This window comes from Notamacropus eugenii, chromosome 1 (assembly GCF_028372415.1).
Source record: "Notamacropus eugenii isolate mMacEug1 chromosome 1, mMacEug1.pri_v2, whole genome shotgun sequence".
NCBI classification, from domain to species: domain Eukaryota; kingdom Metazoa; phylum Chordata; class Mammalia; order Diprotodontia; family Macropodidae; genus Notamacropus; species Notamacropus eugenii.
In genome coordinates this window covers 60,157,850-60,179,434 of record NC_092872.1, presented here as the reverse complement: position 1 = coordinate 60,179,434, position 21,585 = coordinate 60,157,850, and the positions used below count along the sequence as shown (strand labels likewise).

General features: G+C 39.3%; 1 protein-coding gene across 3 annotated transcripts in view; it reads left to right on the top strand.

Annotated features, from left to right (window-relative positions):
• The window catches only part of PRKCB (protein kinase C beta), a 619,385-nt gene that overhangs the window by 253,355 nt on the left and 344,445 nt on the right, over positions 1–21,585 (top strand). For all 3 annotated transcript variants that reach the window (XM_072603854.1, XM_072603845.1, XM_072603861.1), the window contains exon 4: positions 14,044–14,155. In XM_072603854.1, the coding sequence (XP_072459955.1) occupies positions 14,044–14,155 (112 nt within the window). The remainder of the gene's footprint in view (positions 1–14,043; positions 14,156–21,585) is intronic.

The following is a 21,585-nucleotide window of genomic DNA, read 5'->3' as shown; positions in this document are numbered from 1 at the left end:
TTCCCCTTCATTCCATCCTTCACATGGCTGCCAAAATACTCTTTCCAATGAACATTCCCCAGCTTATGAACCCCAGTGCTATCCTATGCTCATAGGATAAAATACAGATACTTTAGCCTGCCATTTATGGCCCATTATAAAAAAGCTCCATCCTACCTCTCAAGCTATTTCATGCAACTGTATTTTAAACATGCCAGTATTTCAGAAAAATTGCCCTACTAGGAGATACCTTATCTCATCCTGTCCCCTCTCAGAACTCTGCACTTTATCAGATTACTCCTTATGCCTAGATATAATCCTTTCACTTTTCTGTCACAATCTTTATATTCCAGCTAAGGCACCATTTGCATTGCTCCCCATACATGTTTCTTTGACTGTTAGAATACTAGTCCTATCCTCAAGCTCAGAGACCTTCTCACTTACTTATATTGGTATACCCATCAATTGTTACAGCTCCTGATGTAGTAAGTGCTTCCTTCGTTTATTCATTCATGAAACCATCCTGAATTGTCCCAACTGAAAATAACCTATCCTTGATATTTTTTTTAAAAAAGCACATTTGTTTTGTATCTCTACTCATCATATTTTACCTTTTGTCATATTTATTAGCACTTGTGTTGTATTTCCCCCAACTAACTGGAAACTCCAATAGGAAGGGAATTTATTGGTGTTCATCTTTGTAGACTCAGTTCACCAAGACTGTGCATGATAAATATTAAGTACTATGAGGTGTATTTTTAAAAAGTGTCGAATTGCAATAAAGTGGAAGCTGGATAACTTTTTGTCAAAAATGTTGTGGAGGGAGGGAGTGGGGGAATTTTTGCTTAGAACTAGTTTGAACGAAATGGCCTCTGAAGTTCTTTTCAACCTTGATATGCTACCGTTCTTTTCCCTTCTTTTTGGTATTTATTTAGCAGTTAATTTTTCCTCAGTTACATGTAAAAGCAGTTTTAACATTTGTTTATAAAGTTTTGAGTTCCAAATTTTCTCTCTTTTTCTCTCTCCACTTATCACTGAGACAGCAAACAGTTCCATATAGATTATATATGTATAGTCATGCAAAACAAATGTGTAGTCATGAAAAACGTGTGTAGTCATGCAAAACACAACATAGTCATGTTGTGAAAGAAAGCAGATGAAAAAATTAAGAAACATAAAGAAATTCTCCCAAAATCTGATAAATACTGTATTCCTTGCTCCCCTAATTTGTTTATAGTATTAGCATTTATACCTAGATCACTAGAACATTGTACACAGTAACAGTCACAGTGTGCAAGGACTGTTTCTGATTGACTTAATTGATTCACATCAATGCAAGGACCTAAAACATACCCAAGGGACTCTTGTGGCAAAATGCATCCACATCCAGAGAAAGAATTATGGAAACGGAATGCAAAATGAAACAGACTATTTTCTCTTGTATTATATTTTATTTTGTTTTTTCTCATGGTTTCTCCCATTCATTTTAATTCTTCTATGTGAAGAGGTGTTTATTAAGAATGTATGTGTAGAACTCACATAAGATTACATGCCATCTTGTGGAGGGAGAGGGAGAAAATTTTAGACTTATGAAAGTGATTGTTGAAAACTCAAAACAAACAAATTAATTAAAATTGAAAAAAAGAGAAAAGAAAGTGAGGGGAAAAAAGTTTCTTCAAGCTGTATTCAGATACCATCAGTTCCTTCTCTGAGGATGGATGGCATTTTTCATCCTGACTCCTTCACAGTTGTCATGGATCATTTTATTGCTGAGAACAGCTAAGTCATTCACAGTTAGTCATCTTATAATATTGCTGTTACTTTGTACCCTGAAAATTTCACTTTGCATCAATGCATGTAAGTCTTCTGAGGTTTTTCTGAGTGCATTCTACTCATCATTTCTTATAGTAGAATAGTATTCCATCATAACTACACACCACAATCTATTCAGCCATTCCCCAATTGATTGCATCCTGTCAATTTCTAATTCTTTACCTCCAGAAAAGAGCTACTATAAATTATTCTATTTTTCTATGGTCAGCTCTACATAATACAGAATAATTACTCTGGTTCCATGTATAGATTAGGGGCAGGGAGACCAGTTTAAGCTAATAAATATCTGTTGAAATGAATTGCCTTTATTGAAATAGTGGTGAAACCTAATTAGGACCTCTGCTAGAGTGGTGGCAGCTAGAATAGAAAGTAAGGGACAGATGTTAGAGATTCCATGGAGGTAGAATTGGAAAGATTCAGTAATGAATGGCATGTGGAAAGTAAGGGAGATTAAATAATTGGTGATAATAAGATTTTGATTACTGAGTGATCGGTAAATGGTGATACCATTTGTAGAAATATGGATATCAGGAAGAGGATTAGAGAGAAAGATGATATTTTTAATTGTGGAAAATTTGAATGTGAGGTGTCAGTGGGAAGTCCAGATAGAAGTGTCAGTCAACTTGTTTTAGTTACTGAGGAAAAAAAGATGAGGACCATGATTCCTCAAAGATCTCTGATATTTAATTAAAAAGGTTATACCCAAATTCCTTTAGTGTCTTGGAATATAATTTATTCAAATCAGTTGGCATTAATTCATGAAGTCCATTTATGTACTAACTTGTGGTGGGTGTCAGTTGTTTCTTAACTCTCCCCTCCCCCCAATCTTTTCTGGTGTGAGGTTAATTAATCAACAGGTTTTTGTTAAGTGTTTACTGTACACCAGGGACTATTTTAGGTACTGAGAATTGAAGTATAAAAATTGAAATAATCCCTACTCACCATAAGCTTACATGCCAATAAGGGAGAAATCAAGTATGTCTGTATGTGTGTATAGATACATATGTGTATACACATATGTGTGTATATCTATGTATCATGAATATAAAAGCAAACAAACAGGGCATATACAAAATACCTTAGAAAGGAGGCTACTGGCAGTTGAGGGAATGGGGAAAGGTTTCATGGAGAAGATGGTGATTGAGCTGTGTCTTAAAGGAAAAGAAGGAATTTATGAAATGGAAGTAAGGAGAAAATGTGTTTCAGTTATGGGAGTGGCCAGCGCAAAGGCAAAAAGAGAGGAAATAGAGCATTACCTGTGAGGATTATCATCCTTGTAGAGAAGAGAGAGGGGCAGTTAGGTGGTAAAGTGGTTAGAGTGCCAGACCTGGAATCAGGAAGACTCATCTTCAGGAGTTCAAATCTAACCTCAGACACTTGTTAACTGAGTGACCCTGGGCAAGTCACTTAACCCTGTTGCTTTCGATTTCTTCATCTTTAAAATGATCTAGAGAAAGAAATGGCAATCCACTCGTTTTTTTCCCCAAGAAAACCCCAAATGGGCTCATGAAGAATCAAACATGATGGAAAAATGACTGAATAGTAACAGAGAGGAGAGACACAAAAATATATAGTTGAAGAAATCATCTTTCCTCTGTTATGTTATCATAAATACCCAATAGCAGTTCCGACCTTCTTGCCTCAACATGGGTGTTTTGGTTGTCCAGATAGTTTAGTCATGTCCAACTCTCCATGACCCCATTTGGGGTTTTCTTGGCAGAGATATTGAAGTGGTTTGGCATTTCTTTCTCCTGCTCATTTTACAGTTGAGGAAACTGAGGCAAACAGGGCTAAGTGCCTTACCCAGGGTTCGCACAGCTACTGAGTATCTGAGGCCAGATTTGAACTCAGGTCTCCCTGAGTTCAGGTCTGGTGCTCAATCTACTGTGCTATTTAGCTGCCCCCAACATGAGTTGAAACTCTTAAAAGAAATACTTAGATTTTTTTTTTTTTTATCAAGTGTTGACTCATACTGTGCTTCAGCCTTCCTGACAGGTCTCTACCATTGTTTTATATTTGCCTTTGGATAGCATGGCATTGCCTTCATCCATTCAAATATAATCTCATCAGATAAGTCCTTTTAGACGTATCATTTACTATTTCTTTAAGTCATTTTTGGTTGCGTCCTTCAATTTTATTTCTTAATAGTCTTCCATGACTTTTCAGCCAACTTAGAAATTAAATTTGGAAGGGATCTCAGAGGGCATCTAGTTTAACTTCCCGTACAGTGAAGAAATGTCCTTTATAGTGCCGCTGCCCAGTGCACATTGAGGCTTTGTTTGAACACCTCCAGAACTAGGTACTTACTGATCTACTGAATCAGCCCATTCTCTTGTCAGACAGCTCTGACTATTAGGAAGTTCTTTATAGAGAGCTGAAATTTGATACCCTATTCTAAAGTCTCTTCTGTTCTAAATTCTCAGCCCATGAGTTATAGTTATCTTTTCTCAAAACTCTTTTACTTTACTCTCCTAATTTCCAGGGAAGGTATCAGGTTGTGTCTGTCTGGGAGAAGGGCAAGTATTAAAGGTGGTGACTAAATTTCTAGCTGGGAAGATTGAGAAAATAGTTACGCCACTAAAAGAAACAAAGATGATGGAATGGAGAACTGGTTTCAGGGAAAAGATGATTAATTTGGTTTTGATTGTGGTAAGCTAGGTGGTGGAGTGGACAGAGAGAGATCCAGGCCTGGAGTCAGGAAGATTCCCAAGTTCAAACCTGGCCTCAGATACTTAGTAGCTGTGTGACCCTGGCCAAGTCCCTTTACCTTATTTGCCTCAGTTTCCTCAATTGTAAAAATGAGCAAGAGTAGGAAATGGCAAAATACTTCAGCATCTCTGCTAAGAAACCCCAAGCTGGGATCATGAAGAGTTAGAACATGACTGAAAAATGACTTAACCACAACAAATGGTAAGCTAGAAATAACATCAGAGTATCCAGTGAGACATGTCCTCAGGCAGCTGGAAAAATGGAACTAAAAGAAAGGTGAGATGTCAGAACTAAAGACCCGATACGTTTTAGAGTCATCTGCTTTGAAATAGCAATGGAAACTGTAAAAGCAGATGAGCTCTCTAAGGGAGAGTGTATAGCAAGAGAATAGGGCCAATTCCCTGAATATTTTTCAATTTTATTTTGAGAAATGTTTCATTGATACCTTTTTAAAAAAAATTTTGACTTCTTCTTTCTCATTATTCCCCTTTCTCTTACCAAAGAACCCTCTTTTCTAACGGTGAAAAACTGTCAAGTAAAACAAACCGACAGAGTAACTGTGACTGACAGACTACGTAGCACATCTGTGCCTATAGTCCACCACCCCATTCTCCATAGAGCAAAGTAGGTGTCACTCTCAGTTATCTGGAATCAAGGTGATACATCCCACAAGTATTTTAGACCCCAAACTTTAAGGTCACTAGAACATATCACATCAAATCACGAGTCCCAATTTAGAGGCAAAAGGGACCTTAGCAATTACCAAGTTCAACCCCCTCATGAGGCAGATGGAGAAACTGAGGCTTAGGTGGTGTGACCTCAAATTTACACAGTGGCAGAGCCTGCATTCAAGGTAGTACAGTTAGGTACCTGCACAGATAGGCAGGTAGCTAATAAATTATTAACCGTCTAGGTTTTAGAATCAATTTGCACACCTTCTTTGATATATTCCTAGTTCTGCTTTACATTTGCTGGCTTTCCCTAGTTCCTGGTACTGTTTACTAATTTTTTTTGCAAAGAAGGCAGGAGTAGAAGATTCCTGAGTGTACCAGTAACCCCTGGATCATAGTAAGTCTAGAAGAAATCATGTCAACTCCCTTCTCCCTAATTGGGGGCAGTGTTTATTTCTGCCTGCCATGAACAAGTAAGGTCTTCCTTCCTTGGGCAGATCTGTGGCAGTCTCTGGGCTAGGGCCCTTTCCCTTGGCTCATTGCCACTCAGAGAGGAGGAGGAAGGAAGTATTTTCTTTCAACTGCAGTTTGCGGGAGTTCACTTTGTAATTCACTAATTCAGCTATAAAAAGGTTCTGTGTGCTATTCTGCAAAGCAGATTTCTGAGGTCTACCGTGGTAGAGCAAAGCAGGGTGGTAGCGTACTTGGGAGCCTTGAAATATACCCATAAATCAAGCTGACAGGGACTTCAGAGGTTATGTAATTTCGTGTCATACATTTGCATTCAAGCATTCCAAATTCAGCAGCAAGAGGAAAGAATGTGCTGCATCCCTGGCATTTTCCATGATTGGGGAAGGGGGTTGCTGGGAGGGGGTGTGTGTGTGTTGGTGGGTGAGAGATGATTTATTTATAACTTGAGGGTGTGATCTGATGCAGTGTGAATATTCCCTTAAACAGCTACTGTACTCAATGGGGACATCGGATGCTAAAATACAGTCTCCATAAAAATAGGCTGTACGCAAACATAGGATAATAGAATCCCAGAATCTTAGAGTCAGAAAGGACCTTAGAATGCAGAAGCTGAGAACTAGAAGGGTCCTCAATACACAGAATGTTAGCATTGGAAGAGACAATAGAGCATTGATTATCTGAGCTGGAAAAGGGCCTTAGAGGCCATGTAAGAAATGGATTTTTTTTAATCCTTTTTTTCTGTCATGGATTCCCTCTGGTAGTCTGAAGCCTTTGGATCTTTTCTCAGAATAATGCTTTTAAATGCAGAAAATAAAATGTGTAGAATTCCAAAGGAAGTCAATTATACTGAAATATAGTAATAAAATATTTTTTAAAGCCATATTTTCATAGACCTCAGGTAAAGAACCCCTGATCTAGTCTCATCTCATTACAGAGGAAGAAATTTTGCATAGAAAAGGGGTATAATTTGGGTACAATCACACATTCTGTCATTCTGTCAGTCCATCCCCAGATCTCTAGACCCTTAGTGTCCTTTCTAGTATATCTACTTTATTAGAGGGGGTTTATTTTGTATCATAGCTGTGTAATGCATCTGCAGTGAGATTTTAAAAAGTATTGTAACTCTGATCTTCAATGCATCAGGCTTAAACATAAACTCACTCCATCCCCACTTCAAGGCCTTGGAATAGAAGAGCTGGTCATTAGCCTTAGAAACATGGCTCCATCACTATCAGTCATCCTTCCTTTCTTTCATAGTTAATCTGAGTGTACAGACCCAAGGAAAATCAGACCAGGAAATTAATTTATGTCTCTGCAGTCAGCCACTTCTCGGCCATGTGGTTCTTAGTCAAAGTAAGGGTTAAATTATCACACATGAAGGAAAACCAAGTCCCAGTTTTGGTTTTGTTTTGTTTTGGTGATATCAGTGTAACTTTCCACTTCCTTATTATTCATTCATCAAACCATTATTGATTGCCCAGGATGTTTAAGCCACACCACATGGCATAGTTTCCAGATTCTTCTCAAATATAAGTTTCCCAACTGAAATTTTATTGTTCATTCATATTTCTAAATGGGAAACATGGCCTAATAGATAAAGTATTAGGTCTGGAACCAAGAATTCAATTCAAAAAACATTTATTAAGAACCTACTAAGCACCAGTCACTATGTTGCTGAATACGGGTGATGAAATTAAGACAAAACCAGCCTTTGCCTTAAAGGAGCTTACATTGGGAAAGGCAGCACGCAAAAGGAATCTGGAAAGGGGAGGGGACTTTAAGAGTTAGCAGGCAATGAGACATATTCCATGGAGTTGAAACCAGAGTTGCATATGGAAAGTGAATGTGAAGATCCGAGTTCAGGTACAGACTCTGATACCTACTGGCTATGTGACTGGGCAAGTCACTTAACCTCTCAGTGCTCTAGGCAATTTTATGACACTATAAGTTACCAAGAAGGAGCTGACCTGTGTTAGAGGGAATTTTCTCATTTGACAATGCCCTCTATTAAGGAAGTCATAGGTCCAGTCCCTATCCATTTCTCTAAGCAATTTACTACATTAATCCAATGCACTTTTTCTACCTCACTCCATGTATTGTTTATATAAATCCTGAGTGAAAATAATCAATGGGTGTTATTTTCATTGTTTTATGTGCATGTGTGTTTGCGTATGTATATATATACACATACATGTGTGTATGTATATATGCATTTATGTATGAACACATAGATGCACACACATATATACATATCATATGTAAGTGTATATGTGTATGTATACACACACACACACACACACACACATACACACACATTTTTCTTGACCATTGGTGGTTGTGGTAGCCTTTCTTTATTTGGGAGAGGCAATCTTTATTCATTCTATGGTACAGTATTTCGAGGTTTTCTGTTCCTTCTTCACACATTACCTCCTAAATCTTTGCTAATGTCTCTATAACAGATGTTCATGTCCTTTACTTAGACATGGGGTGTTGCAATACTGGAGGGATATACTGGTGCTTGGGGACGTGGTTGGGACCTGTGTTGCCCTTGCCTTATGTTCTTCTGCCCAGGATGAAATGAGCCTGTGTCAGCCCATGCTTGAATGATTAGTCTGGAAGCTCCAACTCCTGCCCACTCCTCCTCCAGCCCCTTTTTCAGCTTGACTTCTCAGTGCTGCTCATCTCTCTTGAAGCAGTCCTGACATCTCATTAATAGACATGTTAAGTAAGACCAAATTCATTTTTATTCTCCAGGACCAAGAGGAAGGTAGTGGGGCATAGCAGATATACCTAATTTGATGTTGGAAGACCTGGGTTTGAATCCTTTCTCAGACATAGTTGTGTGGCCATCAGTAAGTCACTTAATCTCTGATTTCTTCATATATCATATTATAATAATAGTACTTTTCAGAGACAGTATGATGCAGTGGATGGAATGTTGAATTTGGAGTCAAAAGATGGGGGTTCAAGTCTTGACAATAAAATTTATTGCTTATGTGGCCTTTGCCAGGTCACTTAATTTCTTTGGGCCTCAGTTTTCTCATTTACAGAATGAAGAGGATAGGAGTGGCTGACATTTAAGGTCCATTCCCACTCTAAGTATTTAGTCCTAAGACCATGGCAAAGTAAGGAGGCAATGGGATGTATACTGTCTGAGGCAGAGAAGTTGTGTGAGGAAAAAAGACCCCATGATCATTTTCATGGTATCATGACACCATATTAACTACCTTCTTTCTAGGCCATTACTTTGCTGCCTCTACCCACAGAACCCTGCCTTGACCCAGATCCTGCCCTTTATTTTTTTTTTTAGCAGTTTTGACCCCAAAGCCAACATTCTATCCACTGGTTCATACTATTTCCCCAAAGTACTATTATTCTAATTTTATATATGAGGAAACCAGGGCACTCAGAAGTTGTCTTACTGATGGCCATACAACTGTGTCTGAGGAAGGATTAAAACTCATATCTTCTTTCCTTCTGTGGAAGCTTTCTTCGAAGTGCACCCCCCTCCCCATTCACTGACTTAAAGTCTTTAGAGGGTTGAGATTTAATGACTTTAAAGAAACCTTCAAAGTGGCCTGGTGGGACTAAGAAAGGCTTCTTGGAGAAGATGGGTCTTGAAGATATGAAAAGCCAGGCTCCCTTCCCTTAAATAGAACAAAAAATGGTAAGTTTGGAGCAGCCCTAACAATTTGATGACTGATTTAAGTGACTGAGTCACTTAAACTTGGGGAGGGGATTTATGGCATGGTAAGGAAAAAGAAGAACAATTGACATGATCTGAGGGAAAGAATAATCCCAGAGAAGGTGGGCATGGTCCAAATGTTCAGGATCAGGACAGAGATCATTTAGTAATCAAATCCTGTAGTATTCAAATCCAAGAGTCTAGGCAGACAGCAGGAAAGAATTTGTAACAGGAAATCAAAGGCTGGGAGATGAGCCCAGTCATGCTTTAAAGGGTACAGTACATGGGGACCAGAGGAATTTTTCTCACTCAATTCCTCTAAGACCACACTACTCTATAACAGCAGTGGCTTGCTAGCTAATGTGTCAGGCATACTGTCATCCTAGACAATTGGCATTGTTTCATAAATCTTTCCTTTCAGAATAGACATATCATGTGGGCTTTCTCTTTGGGGAGGAGTTAATGTCAATACTTCTCCAAGCTGCCATATTCTATGAATTCTCTCTGTATAGCATTTATCAAATTCCTCCTTCTCTTTCCTTTCCCACAAGTCTTCCCTGAATTCCCCTTTCCCACTCCCCTGATGACCAACCCAAGGTCTAACCAACACAGGATTGGATTACTGAGCCATCTTCTCCTTGGTATCTTCCCTCCAAAGCACCTTTGGGGCTACCAGAGTTAACTTCTTAACAAAAATCACTCATATTTATATGATCCTATAGGTTTTAGAAGATATTTTTCTCATAATCCTGTGGGCTAACTAGCGCAAAGAAATCTTTCCTCAACATCGATTGCAATCCATTTGTAGCGAATCTTCGAGATTTGCCTGAGTCCCTGATAGGTTAATTGATTTATATGAAAATTCTAAGTTCTTTAGTCTTTCCCTTATACTGGGCTGCTTCTCAAGGCAGTGAAAGGATAATTATCTGAATTTCTCTGATTAGAAAACTCTGCCTGATACATGCTGAAGGTTTGTTGACTGAGAGGTACAGTAGCTAGCCTACAATTCCACATCTAGTATCAGAACTGACGGTTATAACCTAGATGTCCTAACTATTATACCCCTTTAACTGTTTCCCTCAGAAACTAAACTTCCTATTGCTTACCTTACCTATCGAAAATTCTCTCTTCCTACCCCCCAAGACAGACCCTTCATGGCAACTAGGTGGTACGGTTCGTAGAACATTGGACCTGGAATTAGGAAGTCCTGCCCGAGTTCAAATCTAACCTCAGAAACTTAGTAGCTGTGGGCAAGTTAATAAACCTCTGTTTGTCTTATTTCCTCAGCTGTAAAATGGGGATAATAATAGCACCTATTTCCCAGAATTGTTGTGAGGATCAAATAAGATAATACTTGTAAAGCACTCAGCACGTTGCCTGGCTCATAGTAAGCATTAAATCAATGTTAGCTATTATTAGTTATTACTATTACCTCTATGTTTTAAAAAAATCATTCTTCACTCTCCTGAATACTGGCTTCACTGTAGTTGTTTGCTATATCTTTGGATCCCCAGTGCCTTGAGCAGAGTAAGTCCTCACTAGAGATTTTGTTGTTGTTGTTGTTGAAGTGACTTGTTCCAGGACTCAGCCAGCGTCTGTAGCCCAGGTTGTGTCAGGTCCACTGTCCTTACTGTTCTTTGTGAATCGTGTGGAGTCTAGTCATAGGATTTGTGGAGCTGTCTATGGGTTCATCATAGGTAATACAAGTCATCTTGGAGCAGCCTCAACTCTCTGTTGGTTTTAAGAATAGGTGTGCAAGAAATTAGAATTTGCTGTCATTCAGGGAACCACAGAATAAGTGAGTAAGAGATTAGAATTAGGATCACTGAAAGAACCACCTATGATAAGAGACTGAATCAAAGCTTCTTAGTGTGAGATAGACATGCCCAGTCTCTCCTAAGGTGATTCCTTCCTTCATAATTGTAGAGTATAACAGTTGAAAGAAGGCAGTAAATAGGGTTATAGACTTATAGCCGGAAAGGATCTTAGGGGGCCTTTGAGTTTAATCCCTCTATTTTATAGATGTGGAAACTGATGCACAGAGAGGTTAAGTGAATTACCTAGGGTCACTCAGATAGTAAGTTTCTGTATACCTTAAAAATAGTGAGAAAGCCATTGCTAAAGTATTATCATGATTAGATTCTGAGGACATCCAAGCCACTTTAAAGGATTAAGTACCATAGGCTGAAGTACAGATAAAACAAAACTAAGGACCAAATAAAACTTGAGGCCAGATGCCAGGAAAGCAGAATCGGGCACTCACTAAATTCAGAAGATTTTCACAGTGTGGACAGTTTGTCATACATAGGTGCTCAACTTTGTCAACTTTCCTTTGATGATGAATTGGAATGCATTCTTTATATGTCTTTACCTTTTAAAAAGCCTAACATGCTGGGAAGTGAGAACTGGACAGTCTTCAAGATAAAGTTTTAAGTGAGAAGTTAGTAAACATGCCATAATGAAGATGAAGACTGGAGAATATTGCTGGAAACATGACTTCATGGACTAGATTTCATTGTCTGGGGACCTCCAAGAGATTGCTTAATTATCATTAAACAAGAAACTCATAGTGTTTGCTTTAGACTTGGCAAAGCCAGCTATTAGAAGGTAGCCATTTGGATCATGCACAAGAAAGAATGTCTATGCTTATAACATTCTACATGTGAAAGGGTGTTAGTGTGGACTGCTATGCTGTTAAATCAGCAGGAGTTCAAAGTCAAGTGTCTCATTCTTTTAGCTCTACTGAATTAAGGGCAGATTTGTTCATCTCACCAGCACAGCATTGATTTGGAACCTTGTGAAGTAAAATGGTAGCAAATTAAAATGGCTCAAATTCTTGAATTTTTTCCTTCAGGTTTCCATTCAGGATTTTTCAAAATAGTATACTACCCAATAACAACCATGTTTGAGATTTATGTTTCCTAAGTGATCCCATTCCTTTCTTATAGTTAGATCTTGGGATATTTGATGAAGACAATAGCCTACGATCAGGAGGCCACCAATATATACCTTATTTATCCTTACAACTGGAGTGTATCTCTTCAAAAGGAAAGTTCATCTTGGGAAGGCTACAAGAGATCAGAGATATTATAAAAGAGTACAGATGTTTAGGTCTGCATCAGGGAAAGACCACTTTAAGGCTATAATCTGGGACAGCTGGGTGATTCAGTGAATGCAGCACAGGCACTGGGATCAAGAGGACCTGAGTTCAAATTTGACTTAGACACTTGATACCAACTGTGTGACCTTGGGCAAGTCACTTAACCCCAATTGCATTGCTTTGCCCCCTCCAAAAAAAATATATAATGGAATTCAGGACATGTGGCTAAAGTACCTACTACGTGCAGTGAGGTGGTATTGCTTATTCATCATCTACAAATTTTCTTGTGAAGATTAGGAGATGAAAATTTTCTGAAGGAACTTGAAATATACTAGTGAGGCAGCATGATATAATGAAAATAGTCCTTGACTGAGAGTATCTTGGTTTACATCCTAGTTTTTGTTACTACCTATGTAACCTTGGTTGCAACCAAGGGCAGCTGAAGTCAGGAAGATGTATCTTCCTGGGTTCAAATCTGGCTTTAGACACTTATTGGCAGTCTGACCTGGGGCAAGCCATTTGATCCTGTTTGCCTCAGTTTCCTCATCTGTAAAATGAGCTGGAGAAGGAAATGGCAAACCACTCCAATGTCTTTGCCAAGAAAACCCAAAATTGGGTCACAAAGAGTTGGAAACCAATGAAATGCCTGAACAACAATGTGCAACCATGGACAAGTCATTTAACTGCTCTAGGTCTCACTTTCCTCATCTATTACATGAAGGAATTGGACCAGGTTATCTATAAGGGTCCCTTCTACTCCAAATTTCATGATGTTTTGAACCTGGAATGTACTGAAATAAATTCTATTTCTTTACTTTGGAACTTCATTGTCCTTGATTCCTGGTAGTAGACCTAGGTAAGGCTATTGATGATCATTATTTAAAACATTTTCCTAGAATGTGTCTAGCTTATTCAAAATTTATTCTTTACTTCAGTCTAGGGTTTATTTTCTAGTGTGTATTTGTTGTTTTTGTTAAACTGAAATTAAAGGGCATCCATACTTTTGCTCTGAGGTGGAGTAAAATGAATTGTAACAGATATGAGCAAAATGCCTTCTATGACAGTAAAATTCAGGAAAAGATGCTTGCTATCTAGGGATGCCTGGGAAAATTTCACAAAGGAAAAGGTACTGAGAGAGGCCTTTATGGGTTGATTTAATAAAGAATGGGTAGGGAATTCTGAACTGAGGGTACAATATGAGCAAGGAATCAAAACAAAGGAATGTAAAGGATGTGCTTGGGGAATGACAGGTAAGCCTCTTATCTGAAAAGTAGGATAGGAAAGGGAGTAGTATAAGATAAGGGTGCAGAGGTGCTTGAAAATAGATTATAGATGGTTTTGAATGTTAGGCTAAAGAATTTGGTCCTTATTCTGTTGACAATAGAATGACATTGAAGGATTTCAGTTAGGAGAGTAACATGAGCAGAATAGAATGGTCTGAGCTCTATAGGAATGGACTCATTCAATAAGAGTTGAAGTTTATTATTTATATGGCTACTTATAAATGATCACCTAGTGCTTTTGGACCTATTATTGGCTTATTGGAAATTCATAGAAATCAACAGTCATCCTTTTTTTCTCCCTTGATTTTTCAGGATCCACGGAGCAAGCACAAGTTTAAAATCCACACTTATTCCAGTCCAACATTTTGTGATCACTGCGGCTCTTTACTGTACGGGCTCATTCACCAAGGAATGAAATGTGACAGTAAGTGAAACCCCCTCAGCTTTTTTCTGTCTACTTTTTGGCTGCTGGAAGCAGACAAGAGGGACATATTTGTTGGATTTGGTGTTTATGTCCAAAGTGAATTTTCTTTAGGTCAAGGTTGGGTGCTTTGGAAACAGAAATGTGATTGCTACTGTCTCCTTAGTTTAGAGTAGGATTACATCTCTTCCCTCAGCCTGATATTTAAAGGCCAAGAAGATTCTGGAGAGAGGGTTTTCATGAAGATGGTAACTCTTCAACAATTTCTAGATCTATAATTTCGCCAATATGGGCATTCCCTAACCCTATGCAAATGGCGATTCTTCCACACTTAAGATGGTCTTTATAAATTGTATCAAAAATAAAATCATCATCCAAAAACTTAGAACTGTCAGATTAGTCTAACCATGTGCCTATTCAACCCCCAAATCTTTAGCGATCCCCTATTGCTATGAAATGAGAATTGACAGACAAATCCACTAGTGTTCAGCCTCATTTCACATTATTCTGCTACATGCATTCTGTGTTCCAGCTAAATTAAAATTAGGAATGGTTCCTGAAACCTAAACTGCCTCATTCAACAAGAGATTCTTATGTCTCAAATGCAATGCCTCCTTATCTCTGATTGGGGGAGAGTATGGTGCAGTGAAAAAAATACTGGATTTGAAGTCAGAGGACCTGGGTTTGAATCTGACTCTGCTACCCCTCTAGGACCTGGGTTTGAATCCGACTCTGCTACCCCATCTAGGACCTTGGACAGCTCACTTGATCAGGGCAGATCTGAGTTTCCTCATCTATTAGATGAAGGGGTTAGATGCAGTGAGATACAGTGAAAAGAGAGCTGGATTTGGAGTCAGAGGACATGGGTTCAGTTCCCGGCTGTGGCTCTTATTGCTTGTAAAATCACTTAACTTGGGCAAGCCACTTCTTGGGCTTCAGTTCCTCATCTTTAAAATAAGAGACTCAGACTAGATAAACATTAAATTTACTTCTGACTTGAAATCTATGGCTAGGGGACCTTTAAGGTTCTGTCTAGCTCTGAGCGTCTCCTTTAATGACCAACACTCTGGTGATAAGCTTCTCTGAATAATGATAATGATAAATGACATTGAGATATCACCTTAAGGTTTGCAAAGTGATCTATTATTATTATTAACATTGGGTTCTTACAACAGCCCAGTGAGGTAGGTGGTATTACTGTCTTCATTTTACAGATGAATAGACTGAGGCAGAGGGAGGTTAAGTGGCTTCCCCAAGGTCACACAGCTAGTAAGCATCTGAGGCTGGATTTGAACTCAGGTCTTCCTGACTTCAGGTCCAGAGCTGTATCCACTGCACCACCTTGCTGCTAGCTTGTAAATGTCAGATCTAGGACATCTGCCTCCCATATTCAGGACTCTTTCTATTACACTGTTTCCTTTCACAAGAAGGTATGACTATTTCTCATCAGTCAGGACCAAGAGGTTTTAAAAGACAGTGTAATTTAACAATCCTTTACCATCCTTTTTTTCCCCAAACGGAGGCTGTCCTTCCCTGGGGACTGGTGCAAAGTCAGCTAGACTAGATACATTTTAGTCCATGTTTGTTAGGAACCCTTGAGGGTAGCTTGAGTGACATTGTCTGGAGCACTTGGTAATTGAGAATGCCTTCATCAAGCAAAGAAAAGAGACAACTTTTAAGGCAGAGAGGAAAATAGCTGGAGGCTCTGCAGGCAAGAGTACTTTGCTGTTTCAGAGATATGTAATTTCATCAGTGTGGGTACTCTCTCCACTGACTGATCACAGCCCCCAAAATGCAGTCAATAAATGGCCTTCGAGACTGGCTGTGCCCTAAACAATGCATTTCCTAGGGATGAACCAGAAACCCTGTGGCCAGTCTGTAGTTGTCAGCAATTCCAGATAGCTAGCATTGCCCTACATACTTGGTCTTTATTCATCCTTCTTGAGAAATGCCCTTACTGGAAGGCAACCCCAGACCTGTGGTAGGAATTTCCCTGTGCCTGCATCCTTGCCTTATACCTTGGCAAGGCTGGGCATCAGATAGTAGGCATGTAGCCTATTACTGGGCTCTTTCCAGAGGAATTTCAGCTTGATGGATCCTGCTACAACTTGCACTGGATCCAATGGCTACCTTTGAGAACCAGGGGGCCACTCCCTCCAACAGCGATGAGTGAAAATAGCAGGTGTGAATCTGTATGGGGTGGAAATGATGACAATAAAAGCTTACATTTCTGGAGTACATCAAGTTTACAGCATGTTTTGTTCACAGAAATACTGGGATATCATCATTAACAGCAGCAGCAGTAGTAGTATTCATGTCTGACTCTTTGTGACCCCCATTTGGAGGTTTTTTTGGAGTTATTGGAGTGGTTTGCCATTTCCTTCTCCAGATCATTTTACAGATGAGGAAACTGAGGCAGACAGGGTTAAATGACTTGCCTAGTCAGATTTGAACTCAAAAAGATGATTTTTCTTGACTTCAGGTTTAGTACTCTGTGCACTAGGGTGCTACCTAGCTGCCTTGATAGTATAATAAATAGTAGTATTTATTTAGTACCTACCATGTGGTAGGGACAGTGCTGAGTACTTTCCAGATAACCTAATTCAGTCCTCATAACCAACCTGGAAGATATTATTTCCATTCTATCTGCTATGCACCTAGCTGCCTCAACTGCTAGTTAATGAATACATTATTCCAATTTTACAGAACAAGACCAATCTCTTCCAAATGAAAGCTTTTCTAACATTTTAAGCCAGCTATTGGATCCTTTCTAATTGTTCTGTTCCCCAAGCTAAATATCTACAGTTCATTCAATCCATAGTCTTTTGGTCTGGTTTCCATTTCCTTGAGTGTCCTGGCTCATTTGAATGCAATCTAATTTGAATTCTAAAATGTACTGTCAAGAACTGAACCCAATATTGCAGACTTGGACTGGCCAAAGTACCGTGGATCACCTTCCCAAACTTATTTCCTCATCTTTAAAATGGGTTAATATTATACTTACTATCTCAATGTAAACCCTAAAGGGGATAGGAACTGGAACCGTAATTTCATTAGTACAGGGAACTTCCAGATGAATAAATTCCCTCCACCATTGCAGGTTGGCACCTTCTCTCCGATTTAAAGTCTTAGAGAATTGCCCAGGATGCTGAGAGATTGTGACTTGCTCAAGATCACAGAGCCAGTGTGTCTCAGAGACTGGACCTGAACACAGTTCTTCCTGGCTTTGAAGGCAGCCTTCTAAGCATGATTCTTCAGACTCTTAAAGTCCCATGGAAATAGAAACTATTGTTATAATCAGGAGCGCGTTGTTCCCTTTGAAACAGTGGGGACAACCAATGTCTATACTGAGAACTATATAAGTGATATTTATTCAAATAAATTGTTCCTTATGTCTTTGGTGCCCCAGGGATGTTTATCAACTTTAAAACGCAATTTAAAATGAATCATTTATTGAATGTTTCCTATGGGCAAGACCCTTTGCTTGGCTCTGATGCTGCAAAGAAGAATAATATCCAATCATATTTTTCAGCTGCTAGGAATTCATAATCTTGTTTGGAAGATAAGAAAGGTGTACAAATAGTTAGGTACAAATGGCTAAGGTGCAATAAGAAAATGAAATAAGGACATCATGTAGAAGGATAATTCTGCTGCCCAGAACTAGGACCAATGAGGGAAAGATGTAGAGAGACAGATTTTGACTCTCTTTTAAAAAGTGTATTGAGAGCAGCTAAGTGGCACAGTGGATAGAGCACTGGCCCTGGAGTCAGGAGGACCTGAGTTCAAATTTGACCTCAGACAATTGAGAATAGCTCTGTCACCCTGGGCAAGTCATTTAATTCCAATAGTCTCGTAAACAACAACAATAAAAAACAAACAAAAAACTAAAAATGTATTTGATGGCCTCAGGGCAGGATGATTTCATTGTCCCTGGTGTGACCTTTAAAAAGGTTTGAGAGACATAGTTTCTGGATAATTCAATCATTTTATTAATAAGGCCAGCAGGTTATTAATAAAAGGATGGCCATTTGGTTGTTTCTTTTAGACCAAAGACCATAAAAGTGGGATCACAGTTTATATACCCTTCAAAGAAGAGCTATTCCTGAAGGGTGGCAATAAAGACAGGTGTGGGCTATATGAAAAGGAAGGTCTTGGGGCATGTGACGTAGTCACTCAAATCTTTGTCAAAGGGACATATCACCTGTCTTGATAACAGAGAGAATCAACCTTTTCCTAAGCCTGTCTGAGCAAGCATACAGAGCAATTTCTTTTATTGTCTGATTAGATCTTGACCTGGGTAAATCTCTAAGAGAAACTTCCCACACTGGTTCACTTCTGGATGAGAAAGTAGAAAAGGAGAAAAATTTTGGTCCTAATACAATAATTAGTTATTAAATACAAGAGAAATATTCATTTCTCACACTGAACATGTTGAACCAGAGGCCAGATGGTCATCTCTTGGGGATTCTGTAGACCAGATTATTACACTGGATGAAAAGCTGGGCTGGATAATCTCTTGAGATTCTCTTGAGACTTTTATCACCTGAGTTGGAATCCCAACTCAACTACTTACTACTTTTAATGGTGAACTTGGGAAAGTTAGCTGTCTTATTTTGGCGTTAGGCTCCTCATCTGTAAAATGAGATTAGACTTGATGATCTTGAAGGCCCTTTCTCCTTCTAAATCCTATGCTCCTTTGACTTTAGAGATAAATTAATTTAATTCCTTCTCCCCTCATTTTGTCTCCGAGGAAGCTGAGGCCCAGAAAGGGGAAATGACTGGCCCTAATGTCAGATGAATTAAAAACTGAAGTTCTTAAAAGAGCTGGCATCAGAGTGATGATGAAGATGGTGATGATGATGGTGGAGATATTGATGATGATGATATTTACGTAATACTTTTAAGTTTGCAAAATGTTTTACAAATCTTTTCTCAGCAGTCCTGATTTGTGATTCCAGACTCTTTCCATGGTTCCTCACTTGAAGCTCGGAGCATAGATTTGGAGTCCAAGTACCAGGATAATATTTCTCCTCTACCTTGACTCTGCTGATGACCTTGGGATATTTCTTCTTGTTCTGTGTCTTAGTTTCCCCCTTTCATAAAAGTAGAGAATTGGTATCTGTCCCTTTTATTACTCAATTTCCAAAGATTCATTTCTTCTTTAAAGGATTAGGGAGCCTGGGAATCTTATTGCCTCTCCCCTCTTTCCCATTTTGGGTTGATTAAAAAGCCCTTTAAATTTTATTTGTCTCTATTAGGCCAACAGGAAGGGAATAGTCAAGCATCTTTTAGGCACCTGGAGAAATATTACAGAGATATATCCCTGGGTAGTAATGCATCAATTACCAAACAAACTTAAAATGCTCTTGGCTCCATGCTGTGTCCCATCATCTACTGACATCTCTAGGCACAGGATCATAGAATCTCATTCCTTTTAAGAGGTTTTGGGCTTCGTTTAGGACAACCCGTCACTCTACAAGAATCTTTTTCCTATTCTATAACAACCCTGACAGTTAATCACCAAGCAATCACTTAAAGACCCCCTCGGGGAGATCGTTACCCCTTAAGGCAGTCCATCCTGCTTTTGAGGTGCTTTAATTCTCCAGAAGTTTTCCTTTACATGAAACTAAGACCTGCTTTCCTTCAATATCCAGAATCAGAATAACTCTTCCTCCCACGTACTGATCCCTTCAAGCAATGGTCATGTTCCTCTTAGGAATTCTCTTTCCCATACTCAACTTCCCTAGTTCTATCAATCCATTCTTATATCATGTGGTCTTTAGTTTCCTCATCATCCTGGTCACACACTAGCATGTCAGTTTCTATTTAAAATTCAGTGGCCAGAACTGACAACAATATTCCTAATGTGATCTGATGAGGGCAGGGTACAATGGGCTAATATCTCCCTCCTCTTGGACATTATTTTTATTTATGCTGCTGAAGATCACATTAGCTTTTGGGGCTGACTGCTCTATCTCAATGCTGATACGTATTGAGCTTGCAATTCCCTAAAATCCCCAGGTAACACTCACTTGTATTATTATATAAACACTGCCCTCCATGAAAGCTCTGTCATCCTGACTTCCCCCATCTCCTCAGGCACACACACAGCTTCTGCTGCCAGCCCTGTTTTTGGATCTAGTCCCTAAAGACCAAGTCACAGAGAAATGTGTTTGTTAATTCTCTTTTAGGGCTGTTACTACTTCAAGGGAGCAGGAAGGTGCCCTTGGGATCCCCTAGTTTTCCTTCTACCCATCCATTCAGCCTCTTTGATTTGGCAGTTTGTAAGAGATGGCTTTGTTAACTTCTTATTTCCTCAAATATCCTGACTTGGACCTTGACTATGCAAGCTCCCAGGCGCACGATGAGGTTTGAGACTTGGAAATCAGTAGTTGACTCTCCATATGTTGGGTGTCCAACAAGGGTTTGGGAGTGGAGTGATGACGATCTTTCTGGGTTGGTGGCAGCTAGAAGCAGTGGGTGGACAATGGCCAAGAGCTATCATACAAGGAGAGGGTGGGAGACAAAATTGGTACACTAGAGGACACGTCACCCTTCTAAATCTGACCAGCCTTGGAGAGCTGATGACTGAGCCCAGTGATTGAGCTTTAAGTGTGGTGACAAATTTTGTGCCATTTACCACCCTAAACATGTTCACAGGGAATTTCTCTAGGGACTTCCCTTTCTCTTTTCTCCCTTTCTGACTGTTGGGAGATATAACATGCCAAGTCAGGAATAGCAAATGAGCCCAGTGATGCCTGAAGAATCTGAGATAAAACAGTGTTCTTTCCTCCTCTTCTTTTCCTTCTCTTCTCCCTCTTTCCTTTCTCCTTATTCTATTGTATTCTTCCTTCTCCCTCCCTCTTTGCTACTCTCTCTCTTTCCTTTCCCTCTAACTCTATCCCTTTCTCTGCCTCCCTTTCCCTATCCTTGTTCCCTCTTTCCTTTTCCTCCCTCCCTCTCTCTTCCCTTCTCACTTCACTTGCTCTCTCCCATGTACACATGCATACCATTGCATTCTCTTAGACTCTCATTCTCTCACTATGTTTTCAGCCTATCTCTTTTTAGTTCTCTCTCTTTCTCATTTGCTCTATCATCCTCTCTTATTTCTTATGTTCTCCCTGTTACTCAGTATTCATTTTACAGTTTTTGAATGAATGACCTCTTAGTACTGCTGCCTAGAGCTCGGGGGCTAACTATCAGTAGAAGGGTAGACGGGTCGTTTCCCTAGTAGGGGCATGTAGCTGCATCTTTCCTTGGTTCCTCTGGGGAAGAATCATGTGGAATATCCTTTGATATAGTGCTCTGAAGAATGAGAAATTTGTTCTTTGGACCCTGGCATCTGTTCCTCTGAGATATGGAAAATGAAAATATAAACTGCACCATCCCTCTTGTATAGTAATGCTAAGCAATACTGAGAGAAATGACAGAGA